Source organism: Planococcus citri, chromosome 4 (genome assembly GCF_950023065.1).
Source record: "Planococcus citri chromosome 4, ihPlaCitr1.1, whole genome shotgun sequence".
NCBI lineage: Eukaryota > Metazoa > Arthropoda > Insecta > Hemiptera > Pseudococcidae > Planococcus > Planococcus citri.
This window is the reverse complement of record NC_088680.1, coordinates 56,262,021-56,286,580: the sequence shown is the minus strand read 5'-3', so window position 1 is coordinate 56,286,580 and position 24,560 is coordinate 56,262,021. Positions and strand designations below refer to the sequence as shown.

Sequence of the window (24,560 nt, the reverse complement as noted above, 5' to 3'; positions counted from 1 at the left end):
TCTATAACTGGAGTTAGTAATTGACATCGATTAGAGTGCTGGCTTTGTTCTCAGTTCACTTGCAGGTATAATAATTGATCAAACGTGCAGGGTATTTGCTGAACATTTCACACATCTCCGATGGTTAGTTATTTCATTGAATCATTGTATTTACTCGTATTTTATTACAATACCTACCCAACAGATTTTTTGATCAAGTAGATTTTCCACAATTGGGAATAGATTTTCAACCTATTTAATGTGTAGGTATTCATTTATGTAATTTTATTCTTTTCAACCAATCGAATCTGTAAAATACAGAGCCCACTCGTTATTACTTTTTTTCTGAATGTCGATCAAGGTGAAAAAAATTGGATTGTACTGAAAGTCAAAGTATTCCAGATGGAATCCTCGGCAATTCTGAACACTGGTAGAATACGTACCTATTTAAAGCATACTACAATAAGAGACAACAACTGAGATGTAAATAATTTTCAAGGCCGAAAAATTTGATGAAATGATTACTTTCTCTTCATTAAAGTTTGAAAATGTGTCGTAAATGTATACATGGATGATTTTTGAATTCGATTATTAGTTTAGATTAGTTTTAATTTTTTTGTATTTGGAATAAAAACAAAAAATCATAAAAAATGAAGATGAAAAGTAGAAAAAATAACAAGAAAATGAATTGATGTTTCGTTGAATTTTAAACACTTCTTTCTTAAACATTCTGATTTCCTGTTTAGAACTTTCTACATTTTTTTTTCATACCGAGGCTTCTTATTTGGACAAATGTTGGCGGTTTATTAGGAGATGGGATACCCTATTATGTGTACACTTTTGACGTCTAACGAGTATAACATTTAAGAATGAGCTAAATTGCGCTCAAAACTCAAGTGTGGAAGTTATGTGGGGCTTTCAAAAGCTTTACATTATTTTGCTGTGCAAACGTGTTTTTTTTTTTTTTTTTTTTTTTGTTTCATCAGCCTTTTAGCAAACATTAATATTTTAAACGATTTGTGACCATTTAAAAGCTAGGTATTTATGCAGAACGTTTACCAAACCAAAGTGTACCTATAAATTTGGTACAAAATCAAGTAAGGTGTAATATTTTCGAGTGACTTGGATCGTGGCTCGGATGCATGATTTTTAAAAAATATCTATAATTTGTGATAGTTCAATAGACAGAAGACTTCGAGGTGAGTTAATTTGAATTTTTATTTTTTTGTTTTCAAAATTTGATTCCATTAAGTAGGTGTCTAATCTATACCTCACTTTTTTTTTCATGATAACCTGTGTTTTGTTAGATGATTCTATTCATAGCATTAATATTAGTTACCGGGAATGTGTGTGTATTTTCGCAACAAGGGCCTGTCGAAAATGAATTTTCTCGAGTAAGTGATAGGCTATAATAAAGCGAGTACCAATTTTTAAAAACCTTCTCCGATGCATTATTACGTAATTGAACTACAAATATTGTGACAATTATTATAGAACGTGAAGAGCAGCATTAATAAACTGAACGTAGATTTTTCCAAACTAGTAGTAAATGACTTGAAACCAGAAGGAAACTTCATATTCTCACCACTCAACATTTACGGAGCGTTGGCTTTGGTACATTTAGGCGCCACTGGCACCACCAAAAATGAGCTTTCCAAAGTTTTGGGACTTTCTGATGGAGAAAAGACGTAAGCTAGCAAACATGAATTATTTCATTAAGCTTATACCCAAAGGAAAATGATTAGATCTGATCCGATTAGGAGATTGCATGGATCCAATTTGAACTGACCAGATCTTATCAGATTCGATCTGGATCAAAATTTTGACCATATCTGAATAGATCTGATCAGATCTGGACATTCCACAAATCAATTAAATCTGACCAATCACGTCAGAGTTTTGATCGGATTTCGGATTAGATCTGTTCCGACCGAATCCCATCCAATCATTTTCCTATGGGTACTAACAAAAGGACCGATACAATCCGTCAACTCTCATTTGACTGAAATTTGGTTCAATCAAAGTGCATGTTAATTTACCCCACAGAACCAGATTTTGAGCTGTCAAAGTTGATTTTTCAAATTTTAACAAATTTTTGAAAATGATAGAAATAGGAAATTGGTGTGCATTGTTTGTTTTTTTTTACACAAAAATGGTAAATTTTTAGATAAAAATCTGAAAATCAGTTTGAACACCAATATAAACCTCCCTAATTCGATTCCCACACTTATTTTATTCATTGCGTAGGTAAATCTATTTTCAGATTTTTATTCATCATAAAATACAAAAGAAAGGCGATGATTGAGGCAATTTTTTTTTTTTTAGTTTCAAAAATTTGCCAAAAGTTGAAATATTAATAATTTTGACAGTTGAAAATTTGATTTTGAGGCAAGAATGATCAGTCACTTCGCTGAAGCCAAATTCTCAGGAACATTGTACATATGTACTTATTTGAAAAAAATTAAAAACTTATCCATTTTCACTAACAGATCCGCAGAAGGTCACGAAAATTTCGGAAAGTTGTTGAACGACATACAGAACACAACTTATGATGGGACCAAAGTGAACATTGCAAATGGAATATTCGTTCAGAAAGGATTAAAACTCAAAGAAAACTACTTGAAAGGCACGACAAAATATTATAAAAGTCAATCTCAACAATTGGATTTTGCCAAGGGAGGACCTGAAGCTACAAATGCTGTGAATAAGTAATCATTTCATCTTTTTATTTATTTTTTCACTTTTTTTTTATCCACCTAGAGGAGAATGATTGAATCTGATCAGTTAGACCCGATCAGATCAACATTTTAATCGGACTTGAGCTGTTCAGACCTATCAAATCTAATAGGACGACAATGGTGTTTAAATAGTTCATCAATGGACTTTGGAAACTTTGAAAAAAAATAAAATAAAATAATAGGTAATTTCTGTTTATTTTAGATGGGTTTCTGAAAAAACAAATAATCGCATACAGGATCTATTCAAGAGCGAATTATCAAAGGACACAGTAATATTATTAGCAAGTGCTTTATACTTCGCCGGAAAATGGGCCGATAGCTTTACTGAGTCGTATACTGAAACGTAAGCTCATCTTAGTTACCTACCTATAAACTTTCAAAACTAATTATTGTACGTTAGATTCGTTCATATGAATCATTTCAAGTACCTACATCTTTCAAATCACAGGAAAAATTTCAACACTGGAGTGAAACTGGTAAAAGTACCAACAATGAGTAACAACGAATCAATTCTTTACATCGATAATAAAGATCTGAAATTCGAAGCCATCAGTTTACCATACCTATACCACGACTTTTCCATGTTGATTGTCCTTCCACATCGAAACCAACCCCTCAAAACACTCGTAAATTCACTCAAACCAGAACAACTTCCAAAAATAATCGAATCCTTGAAAAGTACCTACGTGAATTACGAAATTCCTCGAATGAAATTCCGTTGGTCTCAAGATATAAATGAGCATTTGACGAAACTAGGAGTAAAACAAATGTTTGATAAGGCTGAACTGGGCAATATGGTGGACTTGAATAATGTAGCTGTATCAAAAGTAAGTCACGTGGCTGAGATCGAAGTTAACGAAGAAGGAACTGTAGCCAGTGCAGTGACTGCCGTACAATTTGCCCTTGAGTCATTAGTAACTTACTCAAATCCACCTCTTCCGTTCCATGCTGATCGACCATTTCTTTTTTCGATTTACCATCGAGCTTCGGGCATAATTTTGTTCACTGGTGTGGTACAAAATCCGGCTGACGAGAGTGCTTGAAAAGCAATATTTTATTTTCATTGTGATTTTTTTCAAACTTTCATTGTTAGATGATAGATACCTACCAATGTATTTTTTGTAGAGTTTGAGTACATTAAATTTGTTTTTATTGCATCAAAAAATATGAAGTAACTATTTTTCAAAGATTTTCTCCAAGGTATCCAATAAGTAGGCATAGACTTGAATAAGTCTTCTCATATAGGTAGGTACATAAAGTAAAACGTTTCCTGTGACGTTCCTCGCTCTGCTCGAAAAACCACTCGCTTTTCTTGTAAGCCTTGTTTTTTCTCCCCATTTCGTTTTCAACAACGAGTGTAATTTATTTACACAAAAGTATCTACTTGGCCAAACTCGTAAAAACACCTAAATCCTCGAAAGATACACACCAAATGAGCAATTAATTACGTTGGCTTTAAAGCAGCCAGCTTCGAGTCGAGTTCACCGTTTACACAAAAAATATCTACCATAAGCTTGCGAGTAGCGTAACAGTCTGGTTTGTTGACGAATTTTCGTTTGTGTACCCAGACCTGTGCGTCGCTCCACCAGTGTCGAGATTTTCGTGCCCATAAAGTCAAACGGAAGAAAAGTTTGAATAATTAAATAGCAAGAGAGGCATTAAAGGCGAGCAACGGTTGATTGTAATTGAATGAATACCGACGAAAAGGGTTCCGTTCTGTATAGGAAATGGTTTTTGATCGGTGATTATGTTAGCGATGCGATGGCAAAATGAACGGTGAAACGGTGCAAAGGATAAATATCAACGAATGTAGGTATTATCGCTATAATATAAGAACGACACGCGCACTCGACGCGGACGATAGAATTAGAACTGAATTTTACAAAATGTTTGTCTTTTAGCGAGAAGCGACGTTTAAATTAGTCGATTATTGTACGTATTTTAGTTATCTGGCAATTAACTAGGTACATTCGGCATGCTAGTTTTGATTGAGTTATCCCTCTGTATCTTCGCGTCGATATACCTACTACGATAAGAGAACAATCGTTCGAAATGAGCAACGCTTCACGACGACGACGACAAGCATAAAGTATTTTACATAATTTTACGAAATTATTGTTCGTTTTTTCGATAATGATTCTTCGATTATATCACATTTCCAGTTCGCGTTCACAAAGAGGAAAAAAATACGAGTAATAGCCATTCTTACGCTAAACACGAACAGCGTAAAATAAATATTATTTACGCTGGATGAGCTTTTTCCTCTGCTTTGACGTCTGCGTGTGTTTTTTCCCTCTGTATTCGATCGAGTTGGTAAAAAAAAAAGGAGAAATACGATGTCTATGTCATTGCCAAACGGTGGAAAATTGAGAAATCTCTTAGTAATAGTCGGGCCCACTTCATTTTTGGTTCACTTGATAAGGATAAGCTTTTTTACACATAGAAAGGTCGAGTAATTTTCAACACATGTAGAATGCCTAAAAAAGGCATGTCAATTGTGGCGTATTTCTTTCCAACATATATAGTTTAATAAAAAGTTGTATTTTTTTATAAGTATCAATAGCGAAATTTTTTCCTTTTTCTTTTACGGTATAAGTATATAGTTTGAATTTCGAAAAGAAACTACGTTTTCTTCAACTTTTTCAATTCGTTTAAGCTATTTTACATATTTTACACTTGGTGGAATTTCTTTACAGTGAAATTGTGGTTTTATCGCGTTGAAATATAAGGTCTACATATAGCCACGTGAAATTCGTCGTGTGCGGTTTTGTCGACTGTATTCGATTTGTAAGAGTACTACGAAATTTTCTCAAATTTAAATTAAACTTTACTCAGAGATGAATTCTGTAGAGTAGGGACCTATTTAAGTAATGTGTCAAATGAAAGCGAAAAACTACCGAGTTGAAAATGGCGAAAAAAGCGTGTAAGATTAATTACGGGATAAATTAAAAGTTAGATACTTTAACCGGCAATTTCATGCAGTAAGTACGTTCAGAATCCGTTACAACTTTTACGTTTCTCGCTACTTCAGAGTCACGGAGATAAGCTGCATGCTGACATTATCTTTTTTATTGGTCTGTTTGCCATATATATATCTCGATTTACCAAGTGTGAGTCTCGTTAAGGGGAGATTTAAGAAATTTTAGTGTAGATTAAACAGGTATTATTCCTACCATTACACTTGTTGATATTTCAAAATAATTGCATGAGGTCTCAGAAGAAGTAGGTAATTATTTGCAGATATAAATATAGAGTAATCCGAGGGGGGGGGGGGATTTTTTGATGTAATTTGATTTAAATTACCTAATGAAGGGTTCAAAAATGTTTTTATACAAATGGATCCGGTTTGGAAGCAACTGAACTGGAACAACTCATAATTAGGTCAATAGGTACAATAACATCTAATCAGATTCAAGTCAGATCCAATTTGATCTAGAAAATTTCACGACCCAAATAGGTAGACCTCAACAGATCCATCATGTTTCTCAGTTTCTGTGTTTTATTTGGTGATTTGAGAATATTTCCATGCAAGAAAATGGATTAACTTTTTTTTTTACTGCAGAAAGTTCATAGAACAATATTTTCTTCACTCGATTTTCGAGTACCTACCAGCTAGGTCTTGTTTTTGTGGGAGTATTTTTATTTTTTTACTTAAAAATATGATTCAATCATTCTCATTATTCTTCTCTGGTTGCATTTCTAGATTTTCCGGACGTTTATAATATATTTAAATATGTCGTTAACAAGGAACCTCTTGAGGTGTCACCATTCGATTTGAACAAGACCACGATATTTGGAAAGTGCATGGTCCAAGACTCCTAAAACCAAATTTTCCAGTGTTGCAAGAGTGGAGTAGGAGTAGGAGTAGGAGTAAGGAGTGCAAGGAGTGCGATTTTTAGAGGGGCATATGCTTGGAGTAAGAGCAATCTATGCTGTAATGTGGAGCCACACTCCTATGATGGAGTTCTCCACCTGTTTCAAAAAGGAGTAGGAGTGGAGTTGGAGTGTTGCCAAATCAACACTCCTTACTCCTCTTTCCCCCCCCCCCCAATTTTCTGACTAATTACATCAAAAAATGTTGCTGTTACTGTTACTCATGTATTTTTAATTCATTTATTTGTTTATTTTACCATTTTTCTCATTAGTTATAGCCAATGATGTTATTTTATCAATTATTGAAAATACTTTCACCAATTCACCATCTTACACCTTTACTTTGTGGATATAATCAATCACTGAATATCTGTAGAGTCAGAATTCCTGAAAAATAATGACAAATGACGAAAAATTATAGGAGTAAGGAGTGGAGTAGGAGTGGAGTAAAAGTGTTGACAGTTCCTTTGGAGTGAGTATGGAGTGAGTAAAATGAGTAAATTTCAAAACTAGGAGTGGAGAGTGGAGTTTGGAGCATGATGAAAATGCTTGCAACACTGAAATTTTCAGATGCCCAACTTCATATTTACGCCTTCTAGAGGAAATTCAAAATTCTGCAGAAATTAAAAATTGCCCCGGAGGCTCCAGAATGGCTGGTGTAGCAGCTCTCTGTAAGAAATACACGACCGCTCATTCTAGTTAGGTAGGTACCAGAAATGTTGTTATTATTTTCACTTGTTATTCATTGTTATCAAATATATGTATGTTACGACTCAACGACTCATCAGCTCTTCACATTTCCAATTTCATATGTAGGTACCATTACAGTGCAAATTGGTGGCCACGACGTTGGAACGCCCACTCAACACAGCGATGGGATATGCCATTCCTAAGCCAGTAATGCATATCAAAGACAAAATCATTAATTGTAAGTAAAACTTCATTTCAATCATTCTCAACAACAACAACAATGAAATCACTGACACCACTTCGGCCAGAATAATTTTGACTTCATTCCGCAAAATATGACCACGTGTACATGTTTGCATTCAAAAACGCATGTTCAAGCGGAACGGATGTGATTTTTCCACCAATTGAACGAACTTGAACAGAACGGAAATTAAATTATTGAAAGTTGAACAGAATGGGAACGGGAACAGAACAGCTTTTTTCACCATTCAAAAAATAATTTATTAAGGGTAAGGTAGCCCAATATGGACCACTGCTTAATATGGACCACCAGTCAATTTCGTTGGCTATGAGCACTACCTAGTGGGAACAAGCTTTATGTAGTGTATTTTTCACAGAAAAACACAATGAGACCAAAATCAAACCCCTAAAGTCAAAATTCGCGAACTGAGAGGGAAAAAACGAAATTGATAGGGTCAAAATTTTTTTCACGTTTCACGAAAATCTGGATTCTTGAAAAATTTTCCGGGGAAACGTTATGATGTGATTTATTTTTAATACAGAAAAGTGCTACAGTTTTTTGAATCAATAGAGACATTCTAGTAATCATTCAAGGTACTTATAGTTATGATTTTTCAAAGTTCAAAGTTATAGGGTAGCCTAATATGGACTACCTGTAGATTTGCTATGGATTTGACAATTTTAAGTTAAAGTAGTCCATATTAGGGACCCAAAATTTACTTTTCAAATTTTGACTCTTTTCAGGAAAAAAATTATATTGAGCCACTTGGAATTTACTCTTATTGACTTAATTAAATATATTCTAATGGAATTTCAGCAATTGAACGTATTTTTACAACATTGTAGCCTTTTTTTAAATAAATTTTCAAACTGGTCCATATTAAGAACCCAAAATTTAATTTTCGATTTTTGACACTTTTAAGAAAACAATTTTTTTGACCCACTTAAAATTTCTGAAAATATTTACGTATTTGGTATATGGTAGTAGTTTTAAGCTATCAACGAAATTTTCAGCTCAATTACAGCGGTCACAGTATTCAAAAACAAAAATGTGGTCCATATTGGGCGCCCTTACCCTTACTCAGTATTTTCCATTTTTTGGAGAATTTTACTTTTTTTTTCTAATTTCTAAGCATTGAATTGGACTAATTCACAATGCAAACAGTAAATGAATGCAGCTCTCACATCTTATTTGAATGGAATGCTGAACAGAACGGAAGTTTTTGGTAAAAAAAATGAACGGAACATGAACAATAATTTTGAAAATCTCATTGAATGTGAACGAACGCAGTTCAAAAAATAATGTGAACAGCCCAGCAGTGGTAGTGAGCCCTATACGCTTTGTCAAAATTCACTCGCCTCATCCTACAAATCAACAATTCCAATGCAAATCCGAGTCCTGCATGGTGTAGTTAAAATAGTGGGATAACCACCGCCCACCGGAGCTATCAGCTAATCTAACTTACACATTACTAACTGTAATTAGTTTTGTCAGTGCGCACAACTGAAGAATAACTAACTACAACTACCCGTTGATGCAGCAGTAAGTTAGCTTCGGTTCTCTAGGTGTCTCATCAAACAGATAAGAAGGAAGCAAACATTATTTTTCTGATAAGAACACGGTATAATCATAGGTAGTGTAGTTATTTTAACTACAAGTTAGGTTAGAATAATCGTTCAGCGGTATATTTGCAACGGGTAACCCAGTTATAACTTATAACTGCTTTTGGATAAGTTATATTTGGTAGCTTACCACATTTGTCCAACAACTTACACAGATAACTTTCAAGTACACCATGCAGGATTCTGATGCAAATGTCATCGATTCAACTGTCAGTCTCCTGTAGTTCAGAATTCTCAATCTGGTCAGACATTCTCATAGAAGCAACCTCAAACATCATGTATCAGCACTTTTTCCTTCAGAATCAACAAATTGCAACATCAGTCATCGACTAACCAATTCAAAATCGACTCATTCTGTCTTATTGTTATTCAAAATCGCAGCTCCTCCGCTGGAGGCGGAGTTATGTAGCGGCTCCAGAAATGTTTGTTATTATTTTCGGTTGTTATTCATTGTTATCAAATATGTAGGTACTTACATACATTATGACATTTATGACTCAACGACTCATCAGCTCTTCACATTTCAAATTTCATATGCACCATTATGGTATAGCTGGAAATGGCGAAATTCACCCTCCGGAGGTTAATTCTGGACAAAGTACAGCAATTCGCGCAAATTTTGAAAATTTCCACACAAAAGGGAAAGTTTTGATTTTTTGGATATTTTTATTATGAAAAACACTGGTCAAAAAACCACTCGAGTTGTCTCTCCCAAGATCGGCTCAAATGTTGATGAACCCGTTAAACCAGTCGAGTATAACACACAACTTGATTTTTAGCTGCCCAACTTCATATTCACGACTTCCGGAGCAAATTCAAAATTCTGGAGAATTTGAAAATTATGCTGGAAGCTCCAGAATGGCTGGAAATGCCCTCGGATATTTCTATCATGAAAAAAGCTGCTCAAACAACCACTCTTGAAGTATCCCTCTCAAAATCAGCTCAAATGTGGATAAACTCAAACAGGTCGAGTAAGACACACAACTCGATTTTTAGCTGCCCAACTTCATATTCATGCCTTCTGGAGCATATTCAAAGTTCTGGAGGAATTGAAAAATCATTTTTACTCATCAATGTACGTTCTTCTTTTGAAAATAGCATAAATCACCAAAAACAGTCAATTTTGAATTTTCAAACGTTCGCCAAAAATTGAAAAATGAAGTTGGACAGCTGAAAATTTGGTTTTAGGGGTTTTAGCTACCACGCTCTCTCCAAAAATCGCGGTCTAGTTCAAATCGGAGGGTGACAGCTCAAGAGGTTTCCTTGTAAGCTAAAAAAAAAAAATGAAATTTACTAAAATTTGGGGTAGGGTCACGGGTGGTTAGTTGTCAATAATTGTTAGTTGTCAAATTGCGTTTTTAAAAGGATACATGAACGCTATCTCCACGAAACCTTCATAATAACTTCATGCTATACCTACTAATGTTCCAACATGCAAAATTGGCTACATAGCTTTTTATTTGGGGATACAGTTTTGAAAAAAGTGATTTTACAGGTGCGAAGTTACACATGTTAAATTGGAACTTTTCGTTTTTAAACATCAAAAATATGTCAAAAGTAAATAAATTATACATCAATTTAAAGGAAATTTTATCACGGATTCAGTAATCACATGTTCAATTACAAAAAATTTTGAAATGAATAAAATTTTTTGATGCAAAGATGAAAAACGAGAAGTTGTTAGTTGTCAAAAAAGGGAATATTGTTAGTTGTCAATGAGATAGTTTACCAAAATATGCATCAAAGTGGGAAAATATTTTTAGAAAATTATCTATTGCATTATTGAATCATTTTTTTCTGCCTTCATTCTATAAAACGAATAAAAAGTTGTATTGATCGATTTACCTACGCAAAAAAAAAATTCAAAGAATGACCAGTCAATTTTTAAGTCATTGATGGATATTTTTTCAAGTTTTTGGGTTTATCTAAAAGTTTAGTCCTTCTCACGTGTTATCTTTTTGAAAATTTTCGAAAATTGAATTGTAAGTTTTTTTTAAATCAATAGTGAATGCGTGTTTGACAACTTACAACAGGGGTGGTTGTTAGTTGTCACAAAAAAGTATCTCACTAAATCCATCATTAACTATTCATCACATGAACCAAAATTCAATTTTAAAAAAAGAAAACATGCGCAAAGAATCAAGCTTTCAAATGAGCCCAAAACCGCAAAAAAATATTCATAAATGGCTTCAGAAACTTCAAAAAACTTTTTTTTTTGACAACTAACCACCCGTGACCCTACCTAATACAAGAGCCGTCATACGCAAAAACCTCTGAAAAACTCCAATGTATGGCAAAGGACATTTTAGAATTTATAGACCTAGAAAAATTTCTGCATAGTTACGATTATAGTAGTCGAAATACTACACTTGCGTACATATATGCCCTCGATTAACCCTTTACACATTTTTTCCGCGTTTTCGTACATTTACACAAAAAAAAAGTCGCATAAAAAATGTACAATTTTTCGTACAAGAGGAAAAATTCGTTTGTGAGCTTAACGGGAAAGGTCAATATTAATATTCGATCCATTTAAAGAGCTACTCGTATTCTTTATGCGTGTTTAGATAAGGTATATTGTATCGAGTGCGGTTATGTTGTTGCACGCTACTTTACACTCTTAAAAATGGGGAAATTTTTCGCATATTTAATAGGCTCGTGTTTATTTTTATTATAGCCTTTGCGTAAAAAAAGGTCATGTTCTTTGGCCTTTTTTTTTGTTGTTATATGTAATACATAGGAGCTGGCAATATTTGCGTCAACCTTTGGTAAAACGTGTTACACAAGCGAGATGTATTTTTCTTTTGCTTTTGTTTTATTGTATTAGCAGGTCTAAAAGTATATTTTTCTTTTTCTCGACAAAAAAAATAGGCTAAAATTTTTTCTGCGAAAACATAAGATGAAGACTAAAAACGTTGAGGGAAAAAGTACCTTTGAACGTTGTTTACGATGTAATTCACTGTGTATGGCTTATTTCATTTATAAAACTACGTGATACGTATTCTCTACTACGTTTTAGTGTTTTAAAACGATCCGCAAAATGCACAAGAATGAAATGATTTCATTTATTAGCTCACTACATACGAGTGTGGTGCATTATGCAAAATAATAATAATTTTTAAAACGTACTTATCGAATAATTTTTCATTTCATTCGTTTGTATGAAAAAAACACTCTCTGCTTATTTCATCTGTATACTAAAGTAAGATTCGAATGAGTTCAAATCCGGGGATTATTTTTTCAACGAAATTGTTCATTTTCAACAACGTACCTATATACTGAGAGAGACTGAAGGAAAACAGTGAAAAAATAAATAACCCAGCGTACGTGAGGATTTCTCTGCAAAAGATTTTGTTTGTCTAACTGTAGAGGTAAATCTGGTACCTGCGATGTTTACCTACTGCTACATACCTACGTATGCGATGGAAAAATATAAATTTAATGATTACGATTTAATGATTTCGATTAAAGTCCCTTTTAAAAAGTTTCCGTGTTTATGTTTAATTTCCAGTGATTCTCTCGCGTTGGATTGCTCGAATGAATTTTTACACGTAGCTGCATTTCGGAAAAATATTTTGAAAGAATGTTTACAACTTGATGTGCTCGTGAACCGAATTTGATTTTATTACATACTAAACGCGATCATGTTTGTCATTCCCCTTTCAACCCTCTCAAAGCAAAAAGACTTTTTTTAAAAAAAATTTGCAGCCTCTTTTGCTTTTTGAGATCTTTAGAATAGTTTGTATTAACAACTTTTTACCAAAAAAACATTAAAATTCAAAAATCAAACCTATTTTCAAAAATTTTAAAACCAAAAATTCATTTTGAAAAAATCCAAAAAAAATATGCTGCAGTGGAACTGTCCTTGACTCCAACCTCCTTCCAGTTCTCATCACAAGAGTGATAGTAACGGTGGTTTTCTTATCTCAGACATGGAAAAATCTTGAAAAAAATGAACACTTGAATGCGACGATGAAGTTCAAAAACTGCAAGAATTGCTCCTGGCGCAGAACTCGCTTTCGATTATTTCACTAAGACTCGGATTTTTAAGCTCGTGGATTGCATTTTGATGCATTTCTTGCAATCGTGAGTGAAGAAGAGCTTTCATTCCATGAATTCAGTGATCATCAAATTCACTCTACAGTCTGTCTCGTCAATTCTGAATCCCTTGAACTCTAAATTTTTGGAAAATAAGGTTTTTTTCCTCTTTTATATTGACAAGAAATGCACCGAATGATTGGAACTTTCAAGCACATAACTTCAAATTTAAATAAAATGATCATGAAGAAGGGAGTTTTGTGCCAGGAGTATCTCAAAAAAATCTCATGGTTGTATCATTCAAAAAAAAATAAAAAAAATAAAATAAAAATAGAGAAAAATGCATATGTTTGAAGTTTAAAATTACACGAATGAATATAAACTGCTCCTGGCGCAAAACCCGCCATTCAATTTTTCGATAGGATGCAAAATTGTACGATGGGAAATTGCATTCTGATACACTTCTTGCAATCTAGATGCAAGAAAACCCATTTGCCATAAATTCAGAGTTCATTCAATTCATTCTCGAGCTGTTCAGTAAATTGACCCCTTCAAAATTTTATAAATCTGATAAAAGAGTAAGTATGATTTTCAACATGATTTAATGTGCTTACCGGTCCAGTAAAAGATTATCGTGGTGAAAAAAATGACAAATTTCATCCTCTACTCATCCTTCCACCAACCCTTTACCCTTCAAAATTCGAATATGAATTTTCTTGAGATCATCCTGGCGCAGAACTCACTTTCCAATATTTTGAATTAACATTATGAGCTTGAAGATCGCAATTTGGGTACTTATATTTTTTTCCCAGTGAAGAGAAACAAACATTTTTTCAAAAATTTAGAGCTCATAAAATCTATTTCAGTACAAATATTTTTCAACTTCATAACAAAACAATCGATCGCCTTCGAGTCAAAAAGTCAAACACGACCGAACTACGATACACGAAAAAAGAGGGAAAAAAACCAAATATCGTTTATATCAAAAATATAAAATAGTATAAAGACGACACTATTCTTTGTATAAATCTAATGGCGCATTACGCTTTTTGTAACAATTTTTATCTTGTTTCGGGTGCATTCGATTATCTCAAATGTCAAAAAATTTTCGCTCCGATACAGAATTTATTTTTCAACAGTTGCGATAAAAAACAAAAATTATTCTTTCTTTTCTTAGAAATTACACTTTATCGAGGCAACAGTTTGGAAATAAAATAAAGATAAAAATGAAAATGCCAACGAGCGAGGATAAATAAAAAAAAAAAAAAGGAGAAAAGAATAAGAAAAAAACACACACACACACACACACAACAGAAAAAGAAAAGTGATATACAATGCGTAATAACTCACTCAACTCGTGTTTCTTTTCTGTACATATAAAACAACACACACGAAAATCCAGCCTTATGTATTATCAAATTTCAAAGCGAGAAAGTCGTATATTTCTCCAGTAAGGTACCTACTTATTTTAATAAACTAATATCTGATTTTTTTCACCTTTCGATAATTTCCTTGCTGGGAAAATACACCGATGAAGTGAATCGATATCTTACCGAAAACTCGAACGTGTAAAACTTTAGCCCGGATGGTGTTATTTTCCGACGGGAATAAGGGGTTCGAAAAATATACTCATATCTTACCTGATCTATCGTAGATTTAAATGAACTCATCCGAAAAAAATAAGCGTGGAATTTGTACCTACTCGAAATTCAAATTATTCGAACGTGATATTTTTACCTTATATAGTTCGCGTTCGATAGCGAAATATTGAAAATTGGCTAGAAAATATCCAAATACTACGAGTAGGTACATCATTATGAATTTTTCTTGATACACGCTACGAAACTGTAGAATATCTGTCGTTTGATAACGTACGAAACATGTTGATTTCATGCCACTGTTCTTTTCCATCTCAGTGAGACGAAAAGAACGCTTTTTCATCTCACTGAGATGAAAAGAACGCAAGAACGCACTAGGTACGAGATGAGTACGTACAAACACGAACGTTATCAGTTTTAATGAGAAACGGAGAGGCGAATAGTACGTAACACAGACTTCTCACTTACTTTATTGATTCGTTGAGCATTACTTGAGTTAATTTTGTCTAAATAATCTAAATATAATACCATTTAGTGTGTTATTCATTCTAATCATTTTTTTTCGTGTTCTTCTCGCTTCATTTGTAACTAGGTACTTACATATTTTATGCAGTGATCGAGTTTATTTGATTTAACCAATTTGACGTTTATTGTTTGTTCAGTGGATAGCTATTGTAATGGATGAGACGAACACTTCCGCTGTTGAATTGATCATTTTTCCAACATACATAATTCCGAGTTCAAACATTTTCAAAAACAAAATCATATTTATTTTCCATCAATAAAACAACAAAACTGAACACGCTTCAAGTTGCATAATGCTCATCAAAACAAAATCACTTCTTCAATCTTTATTGATTGTAAACCATATATAGGTAATTTAAATTACGAGTAAACCAAAAATAAATACTTAAAACTGGACAATAAATTACATCTTCGTTATCAGAAATTAATAAGTTATTTCTAAATTAAATCAAAAAAAAATAAAACCGGACAATAAATTACATCTTCGATATCAGAAATTAATAAGTTATTTCATATTAATCGTAATAGAACAATTTTGGAAAATAAAAGGTGTGCTGGAATTCTCAGCTATCGGCAGCATACTCGTATTAGAATTTGCAATATTAGGTAATGCACCTGAATCCGTAGAGATCGGTAATGTACTTTCATTTTGAACGATTTGTGAAAGCACTTGGACATTTTCGATATTAAAAACATCGCCTTGAATATCTTCTATGATGTATTGAGATTTATCTGGCTGCTGAATACGAGTATCTTCTAATTCATGACTGGTGCTAGGTGTGGGTGATGGCTGAGATAGAACGGATGGATGACTGGGTTTTTTGTAAGTAAATTTCTTCGTAGTTGGTGTAATTCGCGACTCAATTAACGCTTCTATTCGTTTCTTCTGATGCATACTATTATCAGCATATCCACTGGCAACTGTCATCGACTTCCAGCCACCTAACCGCTGTATAGCCAACATATCAGCGCCAGAATCAGCTAATAACGTTGCCGACGACCTTCTAAAACTATGCCCTATCATAAACAAAATAATCAACAAAAAATGTGAACATTTTACACTTTTCAAACATTATGAATTTAGCGATGCACGTAATGTAATAAAATAAAAGTTAGGTATCTACCTGTATACAAAGCTGGCTCTAATTCTAAAAAAGAAGCGATTTCTTTCGCAGCTGCGCTTATCTTGGTTTTTCCAATGAATTGTCTTATGCATCTGCCTCCTTGATACGTTACAAATAAGCGGCCAGATGGCAAGTCCTTCGGTCTCAAGTTTAAATATCGTTCAACGATATCGAAATACTTCGAATCAGTTATTGTAAATGATCGTGATATATTTGTTTTATTTTCTTCCGGAATTGAAACCAAATACATTTTCTGAGGTGACTCGAATCGAACGATGTTTTCAGTAGTCATATTAACCATCTCATCTGATCTGCATGCGCCAAGAATACCAAATATCAAGATAACCTAACACAGAAAAATAAATAAAACACCACCATAAGAACATTACAAACAAAACTCGGAGCATTTTCAATAAGTTGAAGTTCGATCAATGAAGAGAATACTTACTTTCACAGCTAAATAACATTCATCAGGTGCAGTTTCAATGAATTTACTGATTTCCTCATCTCTGAATATTTTCGCTTTTTTGGGTTTATAACCTTTCGAGTTACTTTTTAAGAAATCATCAAGATGAACGTATTTGGAGATATCTTTTTTTTGCTTGAGAAATATCATCTTGTGTAACATGGAATACATACTCCATAAGGTATTCGGACTTTTGATCTTTGCTTGCTCTTCAAAGTAAACTAAGAGCACATCTTCACTACATAAAGATTCATCAACTTGATGTTCTGATTGCCACTTCAAAAACATATTATACGTTAGTTCATATCGTTTCTTTGACTTTTTTGGTAAAGATGAGTCTTTTACAATTTGAGCGCGATCTCGTAAGTCTGGTGGTGTACAAATCACCATCGCCTCGTCGTCGGCAGCCGAAGTATTTGCTTCACTCATAATAAATAATTATATCTAACACATGAACAATAAATGTTGAAAAAATAACACCGTAACACAAATTAGGCACGAATGAAGCGAGAAGAACACATTGAACATTCAAAATTTTGCTGATGTATAGCTCTAAACTCTGAAACTCAACACTACAACCGGTAAAAATTGGAGAAAATGTGCCTCGTCTCTTTGTTTGTTATAACCAGTGCTGCATTTATCTGAAATATTAATGAATCATCTACTATTTTCAATGTTGAGTATGTGTAGCCTATTGGATTATTGTCATCTTTCATATTAGAATATTATTCGATTTCTATGAAAATATGAATTTCAACGTTTATATTCTACTTTCGTAGCGTATATCAAGAAAAATATCTTACAATGTAGGAGGCGAGTGTGAACATTTCTGTCTCGTGCGATGGCGGAACTCGCCTTCGGCTCGTTCCGCCACCCTTCGCACTCGACAGAAAACGTTCACTTTCGCCTCCTATATAGTAATATACTATTTCTCACTTCGCGTTTTCGGTGGCATTTTATTCGAAGGTAAAGTATATTTTTTTGGAGAAAATTGCATTTTTTTTTCTTCAATTGACAATTGACGACGTTTTTACTTGAAAATTTATCGTTACGTTTGAAAAAACACGTATTAAAAATAAACACTCGAAGGAATAACGTAGTTGAAATTATTCGCACGTACGTTACGACTAGAAATACAGATTTTTTAGTAAACGAGCGCAGAAAAAAGCTAACAAATTCGTATAACTTTGCTTTGGTAACAAACTTATCACCATGATAAAAAAAAACTTGTGGCCAATTTTTTTCATAAATATACAAAGTTTACTTAAGGGGTCGATCATTTACCTAGTCGAACGAAAATAACCTTGGAGCGACAGATACGAATCTTTCAAAGTAATTCCACACGGTTAGAAGCGTAAGGTAGGTAACATTTCATCGTCCATGATAAGTTACGAGGTCATTTGCTTTTTTTTTAGAAAGTTGGAAAGTCGAGTGAAAAAAAGTTGTGGATTGAATTTAAATCAACGTGTTGAAAAAAGAAGGTTTTGGACTTAATCTCGAGTATATTTTCCTTATATTTGAACTCTCACGGGCAATGTTGCAAAAATTTGGAAACAATCTTGAGTAACATTGAAAAAATTGAGATTTTTTAGATCCCTTTTTCAATGAGAGCAACGATGAGATGGCATAGATGGAGCCAAAGTATTCCAAAATTGAAAATAATTACCATCCTGCTCTTCAACTTTCCAGTAGGTGAAGTATAAAATCCAAACCATAACCTCAATCCCAAAGGCCCAGCATTAAAATTACCATAACAAAATAATAAAGCTACTTACGTTACTACTTTCGTAACATCACTTGGAATACTCACCTGAAACATAAAGAAGAAAACAACACGTAAATGACGACATAGCATTTAAAAAGTATATCCATAGTAAAATAAAATCATCGTTCGGCTCGACCTCTCGAAGAGATTTCCCTTTTGGAACATGATTGGTCAGAGCACACCGTATTGCGAAGTGCTAACGAGCCCTTGGCCTTCAGAGCCACCGTTTCCATTGCTATCGAGACCAGACACTCTACACACACCGGTATGTGCTGCCTGCGAAATACGAACACCACTCACCCCTAAGATCGTCGACTACTCTCGAGAGTCATTCTCAGCGACTCCGGCGCCGATCTCAGAAACACCTGGACTTAAATTGGAAACGGATCCACTATCGGAGACACCAACCACTCAACTATCTCCTCTAAGATACGAAGACCCTCAATCAACTGCTAACTCGGAGGTAACAAAACCACAAAAAAATCTAGAATCGGTTCCCGAGTCGAAGAAACGGGCAGTTCCACCGAAGAGTCCGAAAACGCAATACGTGATTCCTCCGATAGCCTCGAAGCAGAAGCCATTACGTGCTGTGCCTTCGGCCACATCACCTCGTCCAATTACCATTGCTTCGTTTGGTGCAGATACCGGAAGATGGAAAGCCAAGCCGAGGATATCCATCAGGGGTACAACTGCGTTCGTGTTACGTAAACAGTTCCATGGGTATTGTGGTAAACGTAAACGACCCGAGTCTCCTCCTAGGAAACAGATCGATTATAAGACCTCCCCTAAACCACCAATACGCCAAACAAAAGGAGCTAATTTGAGGAAAGGTAAGAATAAAGAACGAGTGATGAAAATACTCAAAAATGAAGATAAGAAACGACCATTTCGATGAGTATTGATAAGGTTTAATTTACGTAACGACGTTTATTGGCTGACATTGAATTATATACCCCTGAATGTATCAAAATGAAAAAACAAATCTACGTAATAAAATCCCATATTCTCTAAAATGACGAATAAATTCCTCGAAATATCGAGTCTACATTTTATTAAACAGAATGAAAATAGGTATCACGTCGCTGTTTTACTGTATTGAGAATTTTTATAGCTTATTGAGTAAAAATTTCAAGATCTCATTCAATATTCTTCACACCATTATTCCCAAACGGAATTTTCCAGAGAGATGTATTTGTACTCGCCATATATCACGAGATTTTCATCTAACAAACGAGCAACAAAGTTCAATAATTTGTTTCATGCATTGTTTACTAATTAACTTAATTAAAAAATAGTTTCGTCTATTGTTTGTCTCTGAAGGGCTTCGCACCAGAAGAAAACAATGCCTTAAGCGAAATTATTTTCATTTTAGTCGCAGCCCAAACAATACCTTGAAATAACTTTGGAATTTAGGAATTTACGTCCAAAAATAATTACACGCTGAATTTTATTCTTTTGTGTTTCAATATTCAACGTTAAATTAGTGCAACGAATAAAGACATTAGCTGAGTGGGAGGTGAAGCTGAAGAGGCTGGAAATCAATTCGAATAAAAATCTGTTGATAATATGTAGTCTACACTGTCTACAGTCTAAGTAAGGTAAATACCAAGTGGGTATGCGAAAAAGTGTTCATTGAGTGGGCAGATTTTGGAGGGGGAAAAAAGTTAGCATTTTATTGTAGAGATCGGTTTGGCATTTACGAAAATGGGTATTTTAAATTTTCGGGGTGGTATCAAAACCCCCTTTTTCTGAAGTTGGTTGCGGGAAAAATTTTGTTTTTATTTGATAGAGGACACACACGAGTCTAGAAATTTTCTTTTTTCAATGGGATCCGAGCACACTTACGTGCTACGATCATTTGAATGCGATTTTTGGCGAATTTCCTTAATTTTTTGTACATACAAAAACATTCCCAAAGACTCCATATTACGTGTGAGAGAAAAATAAGTTGATTTATATGTTTATCCTGTATCAATAGAGCAAGAATTCATCAAAAAACGAGAAAACAGTTTTTTGACCATTTCCAAAAAATGTTTGACCCGAAATTTCACAAAATTTGAGGAAAAATGAAAAATGATCACACGACTTATCAATGTAGATTAAAAATTGAAATAAATGTCATTGATAGGAACTCTACAGAATTTCTTTGTTTCGTTCGATTTCAAAAGTCTGACAAAATGTGAGAAAGTCATTTTTCAGAATCTCACATAATTTTAGCAGTTGGTTGATTTTTTTGCATAGCTAGGTACCTTATTAAAAGTTGAAAGAATCTAATTTTTCCTAATGTTTTTAAAAGCCTGAAGTACTTACTCACTTACTATTGAAAGGTTACATAAGTAGATAATCATTTTTCTTCAGAATTTGGGCCACCAAAAATTCCATGCAATTTACCCAAACGTGACATTGCTGGTAAATCACATCAAATCACCACAAATTTACCGAAAATCATCAATAATTTGCCAACAATTATCAGTAAAATTACCTGACAATATTCAAAAAGATCACCAGGTAATTTACAAAAAGTTAACTGGTAGGTAATTTGCTAAAAGTTACCAGTGATTCATCAAAAATTACCAGTACGTTAGTTTACCAGAGATTACTAGTAAATTACCGAAAATTACCAGTCTGATACCAAAATTCACTAGTAATTTACACAAAATTACCAGTGATTCACCAAATATTACCAGCATACCAAAAACTACAAATAATTTACCAGAAAAAATCACTTCTTCCCCAAGAATTACCAGTAATTCACCAGCAATTACCAACAATTCACCAAAAATTACTGTTACCAAGAATTACCAGTAATTTACCAGAAATTATCAGTGATTTACCAGAAATTACCAGTGATTTACCAGAATTACCAGTGATTTACCAGAATTACCAGTGATTTACCAGAAATTGCCAGTAATTTACCAGAAATTACCAGTAATTTACCTGAAATTACCAGTAATTTACCAGAAATTACCAGTAATTTACCAAAAATTATCAGTACTTAATTTACCAAAAATTATCAGTAATTTACCAAAAATTATCAGTAATTTACCAAAAATTACCCCTAATTTACCAAAAATTGTTAGTAATTTACCAGAAACTACCATTAATTCATCAAACAGATATATCAGGCCACATCAGCTAGCATCATGCATTGCTTAGCCATTGCCTAACTTTAAGCAATGTTTTAGGATACCAGCCTAAAGGTACATTGAAGGATCGTATTAAAAAAATTGGGGAATGTTTCGACTTCAGCACCACAGCACCTTTGAAAACCTAATATACAAGAGGGTTAAATCGAATTCAAAGCAATAACAACCTCTACAGGATGCCCAGAAATATCGAGCACCCCAAAGAAAGTTTTTCATTAAAAATATAGGTTGGCAACGTGAAATAGATGCATATGATTGGTGGAATGTTATCTCTCCAGTCCAACAACCAATCATGTGCTATCATTATTATCATTCACTGTGACCAACCAAAGTATTTTAGTAGAAAACTTTTTTAGGGGTGCTCGATATTTCTGGGCACCCTGTATGTCAATTTTTTTTTTGATTTTTGCTCGAATTTTGATAAAAATTGGAGCTTTTGAGCTCTCTCAAAGAGTTGAGATCCCAAACCACTATAAATGAAAATATATCTTCAGAATATTTGTATTTCAAATTTTCAAATGATAACATTCAATTTTTCTATTCATCACGAAAAGTTGAGCTTTCACTTAAATTGAGACTTGAGCTTTGTAAAGTTTGATCACTGAATTCGAATTTCCTTTTACATTCTTTTGAGATGCAGCAAGCAGATTTCTTCCAAGTTATTTTTGACAAGTTACTCCTGCAAATAATCTGCATTATTGTTACACTTTTATTCGCGCTAATAAAATTGCATAATCGGTTTGCCGCAAAAAAGTCATCAAGCCATTTCACGTCGTTTCTACATAGGTCAATGATTGCAATAAGTTCATGATTTTGAGATCTTCAATTATGTTTAGAATTTTTGAACGAGGTTTCATTGACTTTTACCAGCCCTCTTGACCTCTCACTTCGAAGTTGACAATAGCTATCTTTTTTAAATTTCAGCAGTTACCTATTAGAAGAAGAAATCGTTTACTAACGGTTTTGGAACCTCCCAGAGAAAGTTTTTTTCTACAAATTTCATTCATATCCTCGCTTTAACCTGCAGAGTGCCTCAAATAAGTCACTCCTTCATCTTAAACGGATTATCCATCATTCGAGAACAAAATCGCACAAACAAAGTTATAATTACTTACTTTTAAAAATAAAAACACCGAGAGTATTGACCAGCCACGTGTGAATCGAACACTACTCGATTTTCACTTGGCACGTACCCTCAACCTATACTACTACCTACTTAACGAAGCTCTCAATAACTCTACTCGAAATGTCGACGACGAAAATTATAACGCAGTTTCGGTGTAAACGAAAATACTGTGGGAAAAAGTACCGCGTAGTTAATTAAAGCCTGGTAATACAATGTAGTTAAAAATACGCCTTAAAACTTTTACACCAAAGTACAGTTTAATCTTTACGAACGTTCTTTTCACATTCTATACTGATACCACCGGGTGTGTCGTAGATAACGGTACACAATTTACCATAATGCAGTACAGATTACACCGATGTTTGTTGTCTTTGCCTATGTGTACCTCTACCTATGTATATTCTGCTGTACGATTCTTACGAGCGAAATTTTACGCTGTTTTGCATTAATATTTAAAATTAAATTTCACAATTTTATTACAGTCGTTTATATTTATGCAGTTGTGTTGAAATTGCGTTATCAAATTTTTTTGCTATTAAATTTGAATAATTTTTTGCCTACAAATGGCACATTAAATGGGCATTCACCTTGGGATAATTTTCACTTTTTTTCCTTAATTTTTTTTTTTTTAGAATTGTGAATGGGTTATTTGGTAATGTTAGAGTTAAATATAGGTAAGTAAGTATTTATCCACTTCCTTTCTTCCTCTTGTAGGTATTGAAAGTTTGGAATACCTGATTGCAAATACTACTGATGGGAATGGGCTGAAATTGACGTGAAATGACCTAACTCTACATGGATATGAATTTAATTGAATGAAATAAATTTTCTCTCTTGCTCTTTCAAATTGGAAAGTTTTCAAATACGCCTGCATTTGAGACGATCTAAGTACTATCTGTTATCAACTCAGCACCTATACTTTCCATGGATGTTTCAACTCTTTTAATGCTCAGTTTTCCCAAGTTGAAAATACTCTAAAATTCTCTACCAATAAGTTCTCGAATGAACTTCCCCAATCGACTACAACCTGGTGAAAAATGCGACGAATACACCTTTTTATAATTATTTTCTTCTTCGCCAAACTCATTTATGATCTCGTAAATTTACATTTATGCTATTAAAACGTTCTGGTGTAACGACGATTCGGTACGTCTTTGGCGTATATATATATATTAAACTGAATAATTGAAAATGGAAGAATAATAACGTGATCGTTTGTTGCAGAAAACTGAAACACGTTTTGCATAATTATACTGCGAATTATCCTGTGTTTTGCCTCGACGCGACGTTGATACGGTTAACGTTGGTGTAATTTTCACAGTGGAAAAAAAAATAACATACTCGCGGTTTTCCACCATTATAGAAAAATAATGACGAAATTAATTAAATCGATTTTATAATAATGGTATAGGCGTTCAATATCATCAAAGTGCAAATTTCGTTCGTGTGTGTGTGTTTTTTGGTACGTTATTTTGCTTTTTAGATGTGATAATTTGCATATGTACGAGTAATTGCCCGATCGATGTGGTGATTCGATACTAATTACATTTTCATATATACATATGTGTGGTGATGTGAAATGCTCAAGAAGGTTGTAGTGGTTGTTTGAAATAAATTGCATAAATCGAT

The 24,560-nt window shown here is 33.7% G+C and overlaps 3 protein-coding genes across 4 annotated transcripts in view; 1 reads left to right on the top strand and 2 right to left on the bottom strand.

The window, feature by feature from the left end:
• Nucleotides 1-24,560, bottom strand: part of NaCP60E (Na channel protein 60E) — a 272,797-nt gene that overhangs the window by 171,254 nt on the left and 76,983 nt on the right. The gene's annotated exons all lie outside the window — the stretch shown is intronic.
• On the top strand, nt 983-3,882 carry LOC135842915 (leukocyte elastase inhibitor-like). Its single transcript, XM_065360603.1, has 6 exons — nt 983-1,178; nt 1,287-1,373; nt 1,474-1,667; nt 2,469-2,687; nt 2,920-3,060; nt 3,166-3,882. The coding sequence occupies exons 2-6, from the start codon at nt 1,287-1,289 to the stop codon at nt 3,758-3,760; spliced, it is 1,236 nt and encodes a 411-aa protein (XP_065216675.1). The 5' UTR covers nt 983-1,178; the 3' UTR covers nt 3,761-3,882.
• LOC135844941 (uncharacterized) lies at nt 15,707-17,900 on the bottom strand. The gene is made up of 3 exons (XM_065363344.1): nt 16,877-17,900; nt 16,429-16,774; nt 15,707-16,321 (listed from the first exon to the last, which is right to left on the bottom strand). Exons 1-3 carry the CDS (start codon nt 17,321-17,323, stop codon nt 15,810-15,812), a joined length of 1,305 nt encoding a protein of 434 aa, XP_065219416.1. The 5' UTR covers nt 17,324-17,900; the 3' UTR covers nt 15,707-15,809.

Excerpts from the sequence above, each read along its gene's own strand:
- LOC135842915 (XM_065360603.1), top strand. The coding sequence starts at position 1,287 with ATGATTCTATTCATAGCATTAATATTAGTTACCGGGAATGTGTGTGTA. Across the intron at positions 1,374-1,473 it reads TCGAAAATGAATTTTCTCGA|AACGTGAAGAGCAGCATTAA; the intron begins GTAAGTGATAGG and ends CAATTATTATAG. Across the intron at positions 3,061-3,165 it reads ACTGAGTCGTATACTGAAAC|GAAAAATTTCAACACTGGAG; the intron begins GTAAGCTCATCT and ends TTCAAATCACAG.
- LOC135844941 (XM_065363344.1), bottom strand. The coding sequence starts at position 17,323 with ATGAGTGAAGCAAATACTTCGGCTGCCGACGACGAGGCGATGGTGATT. Across the intron at positions 16,775-16,876 it reads AATGTTATTTAGCTGTGAAA|GTTATCTTGATATTTGGTAT; the intron begins GTAAGTATTCTC and ends TTTCTGTGTTAG. Across the intron at positions 16,322-16,428 it reads AGAGCCAGCTTTGTATACAG|GGCATAGTTTTAGAAGGTCG; the intron begins GTAGATACCTAA and ends TGTTTATGATAG.